We start from the raw sequence: 12,985 nt of genomic DNA on the forward strand, positions 1-12,985 counted from the left end.
CAGAAAGGTTTCCATTGCTCTCAGTAGGGTGGGGATCTGGCACTGCTGTTGGATCGAGGGTCCCCGCAGCCCGAGGGACGCAGGGGGTAGGTGGGGGCAGTGGGGCCCCCAGCAAACAGGACCGAGGCGGGGGAAGGTGCTGGCGGCGGTGCCAGCCCCCACTGCCCCACCACACCATCCTGACTGATTTCACACCCTGCCTCATCCGGGCTCCAGCTCAGGATGCTGCAGGCTGGTTGATTTTGCTGGTTCCCACCATTAGTGTCTCCTTTCGGGCTTATGGAAAGGAGACCCTTCGTAATAACCTTCCTCGTGTTTATTCTGCATTTAATTGAAATGGACCCAACCCAGGGTCTCTTGATCTGTGTTTATTTTCTAGGACCAGCTCTTCAATAACCCCCTGACTACTTACCAGGGCAAGTTTAAAATAGCCTCACTTCTTATTAGTGCTGGGAAGAAATCTGTCAACTCTCGTATTGTGGAATATCTGGGCCCCACTATTCTTAGCAACAGTCTCTTTCCAGGCTATATATGGGAGCTTAAGGCTCCTCTAATGATACAGTTCCTGCTCCTATTTATCTTTGCAGTGTTAGGGAAATCTCCGTCCTTGGGGGGATGAGAGCTGATCCATCCCCCATCTCACATCTCTGGTCCATCTTGGATCCCTGCTGCAGTTTTGTGTGTTGGTGAACGCCTCTATGCTCATCCTTTCTCAAAGAGATTTTTCACCTGGTTTCTATTTTATCTTTGTTGTTGTTGACATCCGACATCTCCTTGGCATATAAATGACATTTATTCTCTCTTTCCCAATCAGCTCAACCTTGCTGGGTGCCTGCTGGTGGCTCCTTCTCTGACCACGCTGGAGCTGCACGTGGGCAGACAGGCCCTGCAGGGGCGGCTGGGCTGGGGGCCAGCCTGAGTGCAGGCACTCACTCTTGTGCCCAGATGCGGCCAGATGTGGAGGAGCTGCTCACTGATCCCTTTGTGTGTAATGGCCGCAGGCCCAACAGAGTTTGGAGAAAAAGTCTGGGCCACTTGCAGGTACCAGGTGTGGGTGTTTCAGCACCTCTGGGCTGCGGCCCAGCACCGGCGGACGCTTACGCTGGGGAAGAGCAGCAGCCCCCACGCAGGGGTGGGTCTGCCTTTGCTCTCCCACTGGAGTGTCACAGGGCCGAGTGCCGTGGTGCTGTACCTGCTCCAGGAGGACGGTTTGGGCTGCAGACAGGGAGTTCCATTGGGAATCAAGGCATTAGCCTCTACCTGACACATGCTGCTGGTGTTTGCACCCCCTACCATATGAACACAAACTTGCAACCAAGGGATTTTTTTTTTTTTTTGCTACAACTTGGGCCTGAGCAGGCAGAGGGAAAGCCCCAGAGTGTGCACCATGCCAGGACTTCACACAAGCTGCCAGGAGCAGCACACCCTCCTCTCCTGGTGCGGGCCAGTCACCCAGTGAAGTCATCCTTGGATAAAGGCTACAAAAACCTCCTTAACTCTTCAGGAGCCAAACGAGCACAGGAGCACAGCCCCATGGTGGTGGGACAGCCCCGGGTAGTCTCGGACTCTCAGCAGGAGTCTTTGCAGCAGGTCCCATGGCCACAGCAAGGTTTCTTTTTGGGAGCTTTCTGCTTTGCTCCATATCTGCAGGTAGGTCCTGGGGCTGGAGGGGCTCTGCTGGTGGCACCAGGATGGGCTGGATCCCTTCCCTGGGGGCCGCAGGGGCTGCGCTGTGAGTAAGCGTATCCATCCATCTGTCCATCCATCTGCCTGGCCCCAGACATACAGCCATAGTAAGTGTGTGGACTGGGCACTGAAAGGCAGTGGGCAGGGGATGCAAACCTCCCATGGGCAGCACGGGGGAAACGCTGCCTCAGTGGAACCCTTGTGAGTGGGGCTCAGTGAGCGCGGGCAGAGGAAATGCCAGTGGCCAACGAACTGACCCCACTGCATCCAGAACCTCCACCCCTCCTCAGGGCTCTCCTAAACCTGCCTTTGCAGAGCCAAGGGTCAGGATTATGGATGTAGCTTCACAGTTGAGTTTTGGTGTGTTGAAAGACCATCTCTGGTGGGCAAAGGAAAGGGCGGCTCTGAAGGGTTTGTGTTGAGCAGAGGAGCAGCAGAGGTGTAGAACAGCACAGCCTCGTACAGAAATGGCTTCAACTGCCACTGAAGTGCAGAAAAGACCTTTTCAAGAGAGACTTCCAGAATAGGTCTTAGCTTATGCTAAAGCATTGCAGCTCATCCTACCTTGGACGCTCACGTGGTACTTGGAGAAGATTTTATCTTGTGGGTCTCTGGGCTGGTGCACAGAAGTGGTGCTCAGAGCACAAGTCCACACCTATTAGCTCCAGACTGTCCTTGGCTGTGACAGCACCCGGCGTGGCGGGGACTGCCAGGGACTGAGCTGCTCCCCGGGATGGGCGGCCTCCGCCAGGCAGTGAGGTTTGTCTCTTCCAGCGCCACAGGAGTGATGGATCAGCAGAAGACAGCAACAATTGCCAGAAGGCTTTCAGGCAGAAAGCAAGGGTCTTGCTCATGGACAGGCTGATGTAAGTCAGCATGTAAATTGGGTACAACATAAAAATAATTTCAGCTGAGCTGCTATGAAGAAATCTATGAACAAAAAAATGTTGTTGCTAAGAAATGTGAAAACAGAAAACAATAATGTGGCTCCTGCCAGGGTAATAAAAGTGTATCAGCATTATGCCTGCTCTCTCATACAGATTGCTTGCTCGTGACAGTAAATTAAGTACTGCAAAAATGGGTACAGTTTTCTCTGTGGCCATTGATGCTTCACATCATGGAAATATCAAATGTTTCTGATGGCTGTTCATTACCCTGCGCTTGAGAGGGGAGCAATCCATTGCTGGCTCCATTATTTCCACGACAGCAAGGAAATGACTATGGGAGGTTTAAAAATTGAAGAATACAGCAAGGTTAGATGTATCGAACCTTGACAGCCTGTTGCTGTTCTCCATGGTCCATGCTAACCCTGGTCTGGGAGACACCACACTGTCTCCAGAGTGATGGAAAACCAGAACTACTTTTCTGCTTTTTGCTTCCAGCTAATTGCTGGTTCATAAACTGTGAAGTTTGACCTTGAAAATCTTCAGAAAGCTTATTTTGAAGTGCAACAGTGGTATGGCACAGATCCTTAGCCAGGAGACACCTCTGCCCCGCAACCAGAAGGAGCTTGAAGTGTTTGCTGGCTACCAGGTCTGCTTCAGCTGGGGCAAGGAAGCAAGAAGTTGTGTCTTCCGCATTCTGTAGAGATGTACACCACGGAGTTGAGGGGTGGTTGTGGCATGGCTGCTGTACAGCACAAAATGTGTCCTTCTGGTTTTTATAGTTTTAAAATGAGACAAAGCTAATCTTACATGTGCTTGAGTTGCTGCCATAAGGTGGTCAACATAGGGTCAACCGCAACAAAAAAAGCGTGATATAAACCTGCCTCATGAGCACACCGGGGCGAAGCAGAAAAAGGTGAGTCTACCCAGCTGCTGTCAGCCTCCCGCGAGACAGCTTCAGACTTTTATCTCAACAAACAAAATTACCTTTGCCTGATTCAGTCCTTTCTCCAGAGGGAAACAATTTGGTTTGGGGAAATCATAAGCAGATTGAAGGGTTGACAGCTGACCAAAGACAGGCAGTGTGGGAGGAGAGTGTCCCGGAAATCCTCTTCATTTCTGATGATGTGAGGAATTTATTGTCTGTCCTCCCCTCATGTACTGGGAGGGGTGGGTGGGTGTGGAGGGTATATGTGTGTGTGTGGTGGGGTTCTATTGGGTTGTTTTGGGAGCAGGCTTGGGCAGTGCGGGACTCTGCCACCTTCTTGAGTAATTTGAACCTCGGTGCTTTTTTTAAACAGAAAGTGCAATGACAACTCCACAAGTGGCTTTTTATGAATGAACAAAACAAACCATGTCAAAATGCATTTCAACTGTTAGCAAAACAGCATTTTTAATGACTCTCCAAAGCTTTTGGTAATTGAGCTGTGTGCTTGAGAGCATGTGGTCTCTTGGCTGTACACTCGAGGGGAAAAAACACACAAGACACCACAGGAAGCAACACTTTGGTGGGCAAGTGTTAACTCTCGTGTGTGTCGAGAAGGTGCTTGCTCTGTGCTGAGGTCTGCGCCTCGGTGGCTGCACTGAGCTGATTTCAGCTGACTCAAGGACTGTCCCCAAGCATGGGGGCTGTCCCTGTGCCCAGTCACGGCAGCACAGCCACATGTGCTTTTACAGCTGAGAAAAATGCCTGCATGGGCAGAGGGAAATGCGGGAGTTGGAGCCAGGGCTTGTGATCATGTCAGGATGGGGGACTGGGGCGTCTGGTGGGGCTGAGGCACTGGTGGGGTGCTGGGCACTAGTAGAGGTGCTGGGAACAGCAGTAGGATACTCACTTGGGGATTTTTTTTTCATTGCCACATCCTGACTGCTTTCCGAGGAAGGTGTCTGCATGATGCTCTGCCCGACCAATGCTCTTGACAGCGTATGATGATCGTGTACGAGAGAGTCGGAAGCCTTACTAAAAATCAGACTGCAGGATATTTCTTATTTCTGCACTATCTGCAGGACATGGTGCCTGTTCAGAGGAGGAAATTAACTTGGTCTGACACGACTTGCTCTTGATAACACCCTGGTGCCAATACGCAACTGCTCATCCGCTCTGCAGTGGTTACAGCTCGTTCATCCGAGTCTCTGCTCTGACATTTCCACAGCACTGACATTAACGGGGCCAGGCTGCAAGTCCCTGTCCCTCCTTTCCTCCCTAATGCCGAGTGTTGGCTGTGCCCTTGCCCAGGCAAGTGCCCCACCAGCCATGGACATTTCCAGCCCTTGATGGAGAAGAAAAATACGGAGGGACAGGGTGAGGACAAGGACAAGTTTGTCACTGCAACATCTGGCTCAGGGCATCCCTAAAGCATTTATTGCAGGGAACGGGGAGGAAACACACAGGCATGAATTACAAGGAACCTCCTTTTCCTGCATTTCTAATACTCCCCGCTCCAAGCGCTGCCAAAGGCAGGTTGGAGGGGCCCACGGTGCTGCGGCACTCGCTGGGGTCCCCGCAGGAAGCTCCGCACCCCAGCCCAGGGCTCCGTATTTGCCCATGATGCTGTGGGTGCTCCCTGGCAACCCCTGGGCAGGGAGTGCTGGGGGGCAGCCCACCCCCAGCAGCACAGCCTCGAGGCTTCATCTTGATAAAGAGCTGATGGGGAATCTGCAAGGTAACAAAACTTTCACTGGTTACTGCACACAGTTAAGAATTCAAGAGGGAAAAGGATACAGCTGGGGTGCGTACTGAAGGTGAGCGAACAAAATGCACTGGGGCTACAAATGAAACTGTTATGTTAATGAATCAAATTATCAGCTAGGAAAAAAAAAATGTTGTGGTAGACAGATTTTAAGGAAATTGGAAATAGGCTCCAACGTGATACTTTGCTCCAATTGTGCACAGAGGTTGTCTTGATGCAAAACAAAATCATTCGGAAATGACCTCCCCATGTTATCGTGCAAACTAACTGGGGAAAAAAAAAATCCATCTTATTCACAGCAAGTTTGTTTTTACTGATCTTGTGCCTCTCAATTACTTTTTAATGGTCTGCATTGAAAAGAAATTCCTGTATGCACACTTGAGAATCTGAAAACACCCAAATGATAGCTTATGATTTAGTAGGATTAAAGTATTATGTATGCAGGTGTAGCACGTTTCAGGGTATTAGTAATCCAATCTATTTTTTACGACATTATGGTGTAATTTTCTGTATGAAACTTCAATATAAGTCTTGAGCTGTATCGGAACATAAACTAAAATGTTCCTGACTCTGTCACTTTTCATGGTCTTTACTTTGATTAATAAATGCAACAAGAGCTATAACATTCTTCAATACGAGGCTACAATCATCCTTCAATCAAAACGTGTCCCTCAGCTTTTTATAACTTTTCGCATCAATATGTAGGGCCCGAGAAGGAGCAGCGACAGGATTTCATTGCAAGTGAGCACGTACACCTGAAAGGCTCTGCAGAAGACGAGTGGTTTTTTTGCTCGCTGCAGCCAGCCCATCTCCTTGGTATGGTGAGCAGTTGTGTCCTTGGAGACTCGTGTCACGTGTGGGGAGCAGAGGAGAGATGTGTACCGCGGAACTGGACGTGGATTTGGCACCACGAATTCCAGATAGTTTTGATCTTACCTCACTGGGCACCTTACTCAGAAATACCATTTTTCAAATGCACCCCAGGTTTGGTGTGGAGCTGTACTCCAACATTCGGGCTTGCGTGGGAGGGGAGTTGAACTGCAGTGACAGACTTCGGCGTTATTCTCAATAACACAGTTTTGTAACCACTTCGTCTACAACTCATAACAAATCCAAACTTGAGCCTCAGGATGCAGCCGGAGTGCAGACAGGGAGGCAGGACGAAGGACGTGTGCTGCAATTCCCCAGCAATCGGCCATCAGTGTCAGGAGGGAGCTCCTCTGCGTTCCGGCTGACCCCTCCTGCCAGCGTTGCTCGGGAACCCCAGCCCCACTGCCCGTCAGCCACAGGGGAAAATAACTCACAGGCTTGCCAGGTTGGTCTGGTTTATTTCTGAATTATTCTTTACATTGTACAATATATAAAAATACAGAGTACCCAAAAAAAATTCACAGTGTCTAAAGGCAGTGATTACAGTCTAGGTCACCTTTATACTAAAGTACGATCAAGTTCAATTGCATAGGAAGGGTGATGTGCCTTCACAACAGAGTCCAATAATACTCTCCAGGTTTTGCTGTTTTGGGGCAAGCATTCTGTGTTCACATAATAATTTCCGATGTAACCAAGACCCAGTATTGCATCTGTCACTCTCCCACCTCAATTACAAGTTAAATCCTATCATTTCCATCTCGCATACCGTTCAGCCTCCCTAAAGCTCCTCTGTGGGAATGCTCCTAATTAACCGCTTCACTTTTAATATGCGCAGGTTTGGGTGTTAGCTAAGGAGGGGTGTGTGGATGGAAACCACACTGTCATGCGGATGGCTGGCTCTTACATTGTTTGACATTTTAGCACTAAAACCGGTTTTGCTTCAGTTATTAATGGCCCCTCCATGCCGACCTCTGCCTGACTCCGTGGCATGCGAATTAAGAGCATCCCGCTCATGGAGGTTTCAGAACCAGAGTGCAGTGTTAATACTTTTCATGATCAGATTTGTTTAAAACCAAACCGCAGCTGGCACTCGCAGAAAAAGCCAAATGCTGCTCTTACAACACTGAACCCTTTCGAATAGCAGAGGTGAATTTGCAACTGAGGGTGGAGGCAGAACAGAAATAAAATCAAGTTCAAGACCCAAACCCGTGTTGAATGCTCTTGAGCACTTGTATTTGTGGCTGAACAGTGGGTTGCTGGTTTTGCTCCTCCAGCCAGGACTAATGCAGACATAAAAATTTCCCAAAGGGTCCAAAGGAGGAATTTCCTAGCAGAACAGCTGAGACTGGATAAGTCCCACAAGAACCTAGCTCCGGAGGGGTTTCTATCCAGCTTTGAAGGTTCTGGCAGTCAGGCAGCACCAAAATCTGTGGATTTGCTCACCTACCCCATAGCTGCTCTTGAAGAGGTCCGACGTTTCCTCCTAACAAGCTTAAGGGGAAGATTCACCTGTTCCGAGTCTGGGCCTTGCTCACAAGGGCATTAAAGTGATCTGTTTGAAAAAAAATAAGTCCTTCACACCCAGTGTACTGGGTATTTCCCCATTATTCCAGACGGCTCCAAGGGGTGCCAGGCCCTGCCATGCATACGTGACAGGGTGAGCAACAGCTGCTGAGCCTCGGCCACTAACGCTGGAAGCTCCAAAGCCACTCAGGGCACCAGGTGCCTGACTCCCGTGGCCTGGTGGCTTCTTTGGACTCCTCTGGAAAACAAAAGCCATGGGTTGCAGGGTTTCTGTTCCCTAAATTTTGTACTAAAACCTCCTAGTGTGACAGTAAGGCAAAGCTTATAATGCTGATCAATAACTCAGAAGGCAGTTACTAACTTCTTTAACATGGAAGATGATATTTTTCCCATTCTAATAGATGATGTCTTTTGCTCTAATGGTATGATATTTGTTACTCCTACTTGCTATTTTAATTTTCTTTGCACAATTACTCCCTACTTATAATTACAAAAACAATAGAGTGATACACATGACAGATTTGGGAGGCTTATTCAGAAAATATAAGCAGTAACAAGAATCTTCTTAATCACTCTTAAACAGAATGATTTAGGGGGAATCAGCATTTCTAACTAGAAAAATCAATTTTCTTTTCAATTAAAATATTATATTTCATTTAGCTTAAAAGTGTTTTTTTAAACCTAATGGAAAGGCTACTAGATTTTTACATGTTTTTTTTTTCTTTACTTTGTCCCTGTGGAATTTGAATACCAGCACTGCCTTTCTTATTCTAAGTTTCCTCTCCAGGCATTTTGCTAAATATATATATAGTGTGTGTATATATTATAAATATATACTGTATCTATCCACTGATAGATGTATACACTATTACAAAAAAAAGAGTAAGTTGTTACACAAACTTTACATTTACATTTTTTATATATATATATATATATTTATATATATATAACTCTCCCCCCACTACATTTGGTACAAAGAATAAATCAATCTCAGTGGACAGCAATTTTCTCTGCAGGTGGGCTTAACATCAGATTAACACTGGAGGCGTCAAATTGTCTGCATCAGACATGGACTCCATTCCTATTCTCTGTTGATCTCAAACCAACCATCTCATCTTCTGAACGTAAGGCATTAGGAACAGTGGTGGTAAGACAATACATATTCCTCTCCTATAGTATCTGTATAGTTCATATATTTAAGAGCAGACCTGGCTCATATGCTGAACATTCAAGTGCGGTCTTAGAGCAACAGCACCTCTCGTGTTGTGATTTGATCATCAAGTGGTTTGCCTAGTAGTGAGCTGCACAGGTTACTTCTGTTGGGTGACAGCTGATCAAGCGAAGACACCCCCCCCGCAGTGGCACAACACAGCCTGGAAAATAACCATAATGCACACCCCTTCTGGAGGGAGAAAGGCAGCCACTTCCATGGAAAAAGAAGGAAGAATGGCCTAATTAAAAATGTTTCCGCTACATACTTGACTGTAAGACTTCCATCATATTTTACATACTGTATACCTGAATCCCATCCAAAATGTTTGCAGAGAACCAGTATCTCTAGATCAACATAGGAACTGTCCAGGGTCCCCCTTCTCTATCTCAGAAGCGAAAGAAAAAAGAAAAAAATACAGCAAGATGAATCTTTTGGAAAGCAATGCTCCTGAACTAAATGCATTTCCAGTGTACTTTAAGATGGCCTTAGGAATAGGAAATTTTAGCAACTTTAACATCCAGCTGCAGGAGCAATTCAAGCTGCTACAGATATTACAGGCCTGATGATCAAGCTGCCGAATTACCTGGATCGCAAGAATATCACTGTACATGGTGTCATTAACCTGCCACGCATTAGAGAGCTCATAAAAAATGCAACCCTCACACCGCATTAACATAGTCCTTAAAGAACTGCACTCTCATGCAAACATTAATTGAGTAATAAGCATTCTGATTTCTTTTTTTCACTCTCTCTTCTCTCTCCTAGATTCTACTTTCTGCTTGAATGGAGTCTACAGACCCTTGCTGTGATTGCCAATTATATAAAAAAGGGATGAATCCATTTGGATGGCTGGTAAGAAGGAATGGCTTGATGAAACTATAACCACATGAACCACGCTCGAAGCATCTGCCCTCCAATAGCCTACAAAATATCCACCTCCTGAGCACAATGGCAGTAATGACCTATCTTGGTGAGCTGAACATTTAAATAATTTCAGCTGGTATGTGGCACTTTGGGAAAAATAAATCGATCTACATCACGTTATTCTGTGAAGCTGAAAATGGAAGAATGTTTAAGGAGGGGGAAAAAAAAGAAAGGAAAAATAGAAAATTAAAATAATTGCAAGATTTGACTTGCATCCCCCCAGACTCCAGCTGTAATCCTGCCACATGCATGGTAATTGCAGAATGTGTTGATACAGGGAATGTTCTGAAGGGGAAGCTTGGAGATGGCTTTAATTTTACAATTGCTATAGTGATCTTGGAAGCCAATGTTTTCTTCTGAATCCCATAAATCAAAGCTGGAAAATCCCATCCTGATAGTCTAATGTAATAATTTTCAACCCCTAGGCTACATACTTGTTAGAACTACTTTAAGTCAGGATTTTCAGCATGGCTGTGAGGGGCACAGAAATTCAGCAAGACAAGGTGGCTGTGTTATGGCATGAGGCACAAAGGCATTGCTCCACAAATGGGATGTAGGGGCCTGGGAAGAGTCTCCCTGCAGGCGCTGGTACCTGCTACTGGTGCTCTCCTGCTTCCCTGGCGATCTCGCTTCACTCCTGCTGCTGTCACCTTGGCAGCACTGCCAGGCAGGGTCAGGGCTGCTGAGCTGCTGTGCCTACTTGGAGGGCTGCAGCAAGGTGCTTCAGCCAGAACTTTGAGGTCTGCAGCAGCTCCCGACCCTGCTGCTTCAAATGCAAGGACATCTATTTAAGGGCACCTCTCTCTTGCTCTCTTCCTCTGTTCCCTCTGTTTCACCTCCTGAGACCAGAGCAGAAGCAGGATGAGCTGCTAAATTAGAAAAAACAACTGCTGAAAATCATGGGCACTACACCTAAGGTGTTGTGGTAGCAGTGCTAATGACCCCACTTATACAAATATCCCTACAGCCTTCAATCACTGCAAACTGAAGTAATTTAAAAATGGGAGGCTACTTTATTCTTGCCTTCTGGTCAAACCACCATAACACAGGCTTACAGAGCCATGTTGGCTTTTCCTCAAAGGAAAAGCAATATACTTGTCATGAAGCAACACGGTCTTTCTTCATTTCCTACCGGCTGCCTACATGAAAGAGCTGAGTACACAGCCCAAGCTGGGCTTCCAAATAAGCAACTGCAAAGGAATAGCACTGAGAACCGATCAGCATCGGCTTACAGCGAAATTTGAAATAAAGCGAAGACAAACGGGACTGCTGGGAACACGGCCGAGTCAATGGCCAAGCACAGGCATGGAAATTGCTCGAGTAAGATGCAGACAACAAAGCCAAGCTCGGGACCACATGGAGCTCATGCGTGTTTCGGGGTGTACTTTTATCTCATGCTCAGTATTGCGACATTCTAAAATCCTTAGCATCAGGAGTTCATTATAAATATTTAGAAACACTGAATGATAACAGCGGTGTACTTGTTCACGTTGCTAACACATTGGATGTAATTGTACATTAAGCACCAGCAATAAGTTTCCTTTTTGCCAAACAATTATGTCAGACAAACATCTGGTTGTAGACAACATGGCTTCTGCATCAAACTAATACAGTTCTTATAGACACAGTCACACACATACACAAAATTACATTTCAAGGCTGGATATACTGTTTAATAATGCTACTGCCCTGATTTACTTCAATAGCTGCAGCAGCATTTGTTTGTTGGGTTGGTTTTGTTCATGAAAATTAAAGAAATATTGGCAAACAATGCACATTACTCAGCTGTGTTACTATTTCATAGAGCACTGACTGGAAGACACTATAAGAATGTGCAGCAGACTTTCTGGGTCATGTCAGACTATGGAAACATTCCTTACAAAAATACCCTCCCCCCTGCAAAGTCAGAATTATTCACTCTTTGAAAGTAAGTGAACTAAAAACCAACAATAAAACAAGAGGAAAAATTAGCCCAAAGCATGGTGATTTCCCACAAGAAGAGCATGGTCTCTAAAGCCGCCTTTTCTGGCAGACACTATCAGGATCAAAGCTAGAACAAAAAGAGTTAACACTATCTCAGAAAAAAACAAAAAGTAAGAAAGAAAAAAAAAGCCCATGGCTCTTGTGCGGCAATCATCACATCTTTTTTTCCAGTGATATAAACATCTTTGTTTGTTAGGCACTCCAAGTTCATGTCTCCGATGTTATTCCAACATTTACTTTTCTTAGTGTCTCACTGCCTGTATAGTTTTCTTTTAATTAAGACTGGAAACATTCTGGAAAGCTTCTTTGGGTAATGCACTTTGTTTGTATGTTGTTTCTCATCAACTGAGCTGCATATTACCAAAGAAGGCTGCAGAGAGTATTTCCTGTAATATGAAAAGATTCTGTTGAAGATACAGGAACACTGCCCTAGAAAGTTACTTTTTTTTTTTCTTTTTTTTTTTTTTTCCAGAAAGATTAAAAAAAGATCAAAAATAAAAAAAGGAAAAGAAAAAGAAAACTTTCTTCAAGTTGTTGGCACGATGGAGTCCCGCTCGGCCTGTCTCATGAGCTGCATGTCATCCAGTGCACCATTGCTATCCTGTCCCAGGAAGGATGCTACTCACCAGACAGACACCCCTGCCCCAGGAGGCCACCCCTTGCCTTGGTTAGAGTGCACCTGCACCTGTGTGTCGCGTGCTGCTGCGTGGTGGCCACCAAGCCCAGCACACAGCCACCTCCTTGACAACGTCGGCCTTGGACAGCAATGCTGATCTTCCAGCCATAAACAGTTGCAGTAGTTAAGAGCCATCTCCAGCCAAATATCCAAAAAGCTCTGCAGAATAGTCCATATGCATTTTTGTCCTTGTAAGGAGATGTGCTGTTTACAAGAAATACAATTAACCAAAGAAAAAAAAAAAAAAAGACCCTACTGTACAATATTTACATCTAGAGGCTGGGCCAATACTTGGTCCATAAAACCAATTTTAAAAAAATTCATGTAGGAAGTGATCCAGTCCTGTAGGATCTGTCCATCATCAGCTGTTGGTAAAGGTCCTTCCAGGGGAGGCCTCAGGCCTGTAGTCATATTTATTCAGTGTACTGGGATAATAGGTTGTCGTGTACACGTTGGTTTGCTGCAACGGGTAGAAGTTGGTCCTGTCATCTGGTATCAAATTGTTCTTGTTAAGTGTCTGTAAAAGAGAAGAGGA

The 12,985-nt window shown here is 46.0% G+C and overlaps 1 protein-coding gene across 5 annotated transcripts in view; it reads right to left on the reverse strand.

Annotated features, from left to right (window-relative positions):
- The window catches only part of SEMA5B (semaphorin 5B), a 217,578-nt gene that overhangs the window by 10,078 nt on the left and 194,515 nt on the right, over positions 1 to 12,985 (reverse strand). For 3 of the 5 annotated variants that reach the window (XM_026852816.1, XM_026852815.1, XM_026852817.1), the window contains one exon: positions 6,577 to 12,967. The exons of 1 other annotated variant lie outside the window; for it this stretch is intronic. In XM_026852816.1, coding sequence (XP_026708617.1) covers positions 12,812 to 12,967 — 156 coding nt within the window. In that variant the 3' untranslated portion in view covers positions 6,577 to 12,811. Of the gene's footprint in view, positions 1 to 6,576; positions 12,968 to 12,985 lie in introns of those variants that run through there. One more of the 5 variants, XM_026852818.1, reaches the window with a different exon arrangement.

The sequence above is a fragment of the Athene cunicularia genome (genome assembly GCF_003259725.1).
Source record: "Athene cunicularia isolate RWA chromosome 7 unlocalized genomic scaffold, athCun1 chr7_part1, whole genome shotgun sequence".
Classification (NCBI taxonomy): Eukaryota; Metazoa; Chordata; class Aves; order Strigiformes; family Strigidae; genus Athene; species Athene cunicularia.